Source organism: Chaetura pelagica, unplaced genomic scaffold (assembly GCF_000747805.2).
Source record: "Chaetura pelagica isolate M959 unplaced genomic scaffold, ChaPel_1.0 scaffold1064, whole genome shotgun sequence".
NCBI classification, from domain to species: domain Eukaryota; kingdom Metazoa; phylum Chordata; class Aves; order Apodiformes; family Apodidae; genus Chaetura; species Chaetura pelagica.
In genome coordinates, this window is record NW_009953063.1 from 56,285 (window position 1) to 61,035 (window position 4,751).

Genomic DNA, 4,751 nt, shown 5'->3' on the forward strand with positions numbered 1-4,751 from the left:
CCACTGAGGGAGTGCTGGCGGCCACTGGGGTGGTGCTGATAGCTTCTGAGGAGGCACTGGGAGCCACTGAGGTGATGCTGGCGGCCACTGAGGTGGTGCTGATAGCTTCTGAGGAGGCACTGGTAGCCACTGAGGTGGTGCGGGCAGCCACTGAGGAGACATTGGAGGTCACTGAGGCAGTGCGGACAGCCACTGAAGTGGTGTGGGGAGCCACTGAGGCAGTCGTGGTGACAGCATTGTGGTCTGAAAGACACAAAATTACCACTCAGTGAAGGAAACACTAACCTCACACTCAAAAAGTCCTGCATCCCCTCTGGAGCCTCTGCATGGTCCAAAGGCACCTGCAGAAAGCATCAGTCATGCTGTGTTTGGGACATGCATGGCAGTAAGTGACAAAATGTCCCAAGCAAGGTCTGTTTGCAGCCAGAGACCAGGCAGCCCAGCAGGTCAGAGACAACAGACTACTGCAGCAGCACTACAGGCAGATGTTACAAAAGCTTCTCCCTCCCTTTCCAGCCACACTGTCTGCAAGGAACAGGCTTTTCTGGGGTCAAACCCTCGAAGAAAGGTTATTCAATGCAACTCCATTTTACAGAATACAGGCAGGGGGGCAGTACAGGGACAAAGTCGCTATTGCTCCACACTACCTTTGTCCCACTCCCCACAGGTTTCCCTCAGAGCTCACCTGCTGTGGCACAAGAGTCCTGGAAGCAGAGATGTACAGCCAAGATGCAGAGCAGCAGGCCTGGAATGGAGAGGGACAACTGAGACCATCATGCCTGCTGCCTGCTTTACCCACAGCCTGAAGAGCCTCCCCAGCAGCATGGGCAGCCGCTGGGGACCCACACTGGCCGCAAGGGATCAGCCTTGCTGCAGAAAGACCGCCCCACCCTCCACCTGCCACCTCTTGCCCCAGGGAGCCTCTGGCCAACAGCTGGAGCAGGGACAGACATCCTGGGCACGCCAGGATGGAAGCTGGTCTCCATGCTGTAGCAGAGCCCCAATACCTTGAACAGGGGGGATGAGCCATCGGTAAACAGCCATCTTCACCCACTAGCAACTTCACCTGGGATCTGGCAGGAGACACAATCAGCGGTGGGCAGCAGGAGGGGACAGTCCACCAGCCACTGCACAGTCACTGCAGCACCTGCTCCCCGTGCCTGCCTGGAGCACAGCTTGTTACAAGGTGGCAGAAAGAACATCAGGACAAGTTACATAAAACAGACTTTTCCTGTTGAGATTTTTTTAAAAGGAACTTTTTTCCAAGGAAATTCTACAGCCTTCATTCTGGACACCATGGGACACCAGAGCAATCAGGTTGTTCAGCACTCTGGTCCCTGTAATGGCAGGACATGGTTTTCAGACAGGAATAAATGCCTGTCAGTAACAACCCCCACCAAGACCACCTCTGCAAACTGCCCTCCAGCCCCTCTCAACAGGCTCTCAATCTAGAATTCACCTCAGATATAAATAACAAAACGAATCAGCATGGGTCGGCCGCCTGCGGGCATCCTAGTGCGGGGCTGCGCTCCAGCAGGAGCCTGGGGCCGTGGCACGGAGCTGTGCGGGAGCGGGACTCAGCCCCAGGGCACCCGCAGCCGCTCCCCCCAGAGGATCTCCACAGCTCCTCAGGCTGCCACTGAGGGGGCCTGGGGCTGGCACAGAGCCCCTCAGGAGTGGCAAGTGCCGTTGGTGTGGAAACCTCCACCGGTGATGGCAGGCAGCACACAGAGCTGCAGGCAGCTGCCAGGAGCACACAGGCAGGGGAGTTACAGATAACACTTGCTTCCCATGGCACCCAGCTCCTAGAAGTCTCTCTGCTTTCATTCAAAATCTTCACCTGTTCAGCTAAGGAACCAGTAGAGACACGACCCTAAACAGGCTCCATGGCCACATTCTCCAAGAACTGTAACACACCCCTCCTGTCTTTCGATTTAGGCCCAGTTCGCATTTCCCAAGGACCTGGAATGACTGAAGTTTGAGTAGAGACCACCAGGACACTCCACACAGGCTGGAGTCACTCACCTTCAAAACCAGGGCAGCCACCACCCAGGCCAGCCTTAGACAACTTTTCTGAGCAGGGTGCTCCAGCCCAGCCCAGCTCCAGAGTAGGCGAGGAGCAAATGCTCACCTGGCATGGCCTCATCCCAAGAACAACGTTCCCCCAGGGCAGGGAAAGGAAGGACTCACCCTGTCCGTGTCCAGTCTGCTCCCTGGAGCTCCAGCAAGAGCTCAGCCACCGCTGGCAGTACGTGGATGAGTGGATGCCACTGAGCACCAGCCCCAGGCTGTACTGGCCCCACCACCTTGCACCCCAGTGCCAGCAACCAGCCCAGCCCTGCCAACCAGCGGCTGCACAGGCACCACCCAAGGGAAGTGCTTGTCACCTGCTGCTCCACCGCACTGGGAGCTCCAAACAGCCCCACACAGCAACGGCAGAAAGAGGATTTATGGAGGCTGGAGATGTCACACAAGCCAACTCTGAACCAACACAAAGCCCTACTGAGGGACTGGAGGGGGCAGGAGTACCACAGGGCTGGAGGAACTGCCCCAAACTGCCCCCACAGCCCAACCTACATCAAGTTCCAGCACTAATTCCCTGAAAAAATATCCCAGTGGCTAAATCTCCACAGGGAGGCAGACCTGAGGTAAAAGCAGCAACGCAAGCCAAATAAATTTGTTTTGAAAAAGAGGCCAGAGAACACCATATGCTCACAGCAAAACATAGTATAGGACCTTTACTTCTTACTGTTCATGTCTGCTTTACAGGAAATCAATCCTCATCAGAAAAACTTTCATCAGAATCAGAGAAATGGATGTTTAAAAGTCATTAGAAGCGGCACTTGGCAATATGGCTTAGTGCTGGACTTGGTAGAGTAGGGTATATGGTTGGACTCAATGATCCTCAAGGTCTTTTCCAACCTAAGGCATTCTATGAAAAAGCAAATTGTTCCTGACAACTCAAACTGCATAAAAAGCATTTTTAGGCTACTGTAATAAAATCTCTTCCTTCCAGCATATGAAATGAGACAAATTTTGCAACACTTCCTAAATTAAAAACAGTTTATTTTTCAAGGATTTTTTCTTTTATAGAAAGTAATGTCACAAGTCTTCTTACAAGGGGGTTACTAGAAAGGGATTCTATGAAGTATCACTAAAATCTATATTCATGCACATAGAAAATCCAGAAACTGAAGAGCCAGAACTGCTGACACATCTCCACTTGCTTTTCAGATGTGAAATGCTTCACATGGGAAAAGCTACAGCAGACCTTGACGTTTCAAGTCTTCATAGGTCTTTTTGTTCACCACGTTTCCACTAGAATCTTCATATTCCTCCTAGAATGGAATTAACACTTGAGGTACCGGGACACAGCCTGACTCAGGCTGTCCTACAGCATTTGAATTTTAGCTTGGCACAACCATACTACCAAGAACCTCCCTATATGAAGGCCCGCAGTGGATCTACCATGGGCTCTGGGAAAGGAGCTCACCTCGAGTCAGGACAATGACAAGCTATGTTTCCCACAGTGCCCTGCATACTGTTGAAAGTCTTGGTTTCAGACAGAAGTTTAAGAAAAGGCACCAGTGTAAGTGAACACACTGCTCACAACAGTTCTTTTTTCACCTCACAAAACAAGGGTCATGCTGGTACTGCGAAGTGGTGCATTAAAACATCCTCACACAAAGGACTGAGTCTGTCCTACCAGAACTACTTCCAAGTCATGCACAAAAATTGCCTTCCAGACATCACAGCTAACAGAAGCTCTGCATGCAGGGCACTCTGAAGGTTTCTTTTGACAGAGCCTGAGTCTACACCAGGTAAACAGCAGGTTCCCACATACACAGGACAAGAGCTGTCCAGTGTCTTTGGTAACATCTCACCTCTGTATCAGGCTGCCATCTCTCTGAAGCCTTCTGTTGTTTCAGCTTTGCCCACACTGTGAATACAAAGTCATACAGTGTCTGACACCATTTCTCAAGACACTATTTTTTAATCCAGTAAAATATACGAGCTTTTTTTCTTTCTTTCTTTTAAAATGCTATCACCAGCAGTCAAGGGCTGTCTCTAGTTTCCATTGCAAATGTATCATTCCCCTGTACAGTTTACTAAAAGGCACAAAAACTGAAGTGAACGAGGTTTTATAGTGATTATTCAGGATGAGACACAAGAGACAAAGGTCCAGAACCAGCACTTAAGGGATACAGCTCCAAAGGTGGCAACAGCTTGTTTGGAAAACCAATAATTTTGTTTGTTTGTTTCTTTTAGGCAAGAATCAATTTACCTCCAGGAACCATAACCTGTATCTGCTAACCTAACAGGACAGATTTAAGAAACAAGCTCTGCCTGAGGTAGCCCTCTCAAAACACCAGCACAGATTATCCACATTAAATCACCATCACTGTACATCCCAAGTATGGAGGTTTTAAAAATCTGCCTATGGCCCCTATAATTTCTGAAGGTTTTTATGGCTTCCCCATGAAGATGTTGATGAACATGAATTAAGTTACCTGGGATGATGTAGACATACTCTGCCTAAAGAAATGGCAGCCCCTTCCATTTACTTGAGACCTCATACACAAAGCACCCCAGACAAAACAGCTGGCCACAAATGAACACTTTGCTGGCAATCCCAGCAAGCACCTACTCCTGCAGGTATCCAACAAAAAAAAATGCCACCATCCTTGTAAGAGCTGGGAGGGACCAAAGCAGGATCATCCCACATGCACGGTATTTCTTGCTCTCTTTCC

General features: G+C 50.0%; 2 protein-coding genes across 2 annotated transcripts in view; both read right to left on the minus strand.

The window, feature by feature from the left end:
- INPP5B (inositol polyphosphate-5-phosphatase, 75kDa) overlaps window positions 1-1,044 on the minus strand; it is a 25,809-nt gene extending 24,765 nt beyond the window's left edge. The window contains exons 1-3 of the mRNA XM_009996691.1: window positions 1,008-1,044; window positions 686-745; window positions 5-243 (exon numbers count right to left, since the gene is read on the minus strand). Of these exons, the coding sequence (XP_009994993.1) occupies window positions 5-243; window positions 686-745; window positions 1,008-1,044 (336 nt within the window). The remainder of the gene's footprint in view (window positions 1-4; window positions 244-685; window positions 746-1,007) is intronic.
- Window positions 1,045-3,045: 2,001 nt separating this feature from the next.
- Window positions 3,046-4,751, minus strand: part of SF3A3 (splicing factor 3a, subunit 3, 60kDa) — a 10,192-nt gene continuing 8,486 nt past the window's right edge. The window contains exons 15-16 of the mRNA XM_009996692.1: window positions 3,885-3,940; window positions 3,046-3,338 (exon numbers count right to left, since the gene is read on the minus strand). Coding sequence (XP_009994994.1) covers window positions 3,261-3,338; window positions 3,885-3,940 — 134 coding nt within the window. The 3' untranslated portion in view covers window positions 3,046-3,260. The remainder of the gene's footprint in view (window positions 3,339-3,884; window positions 3,941-4,751) is intronic.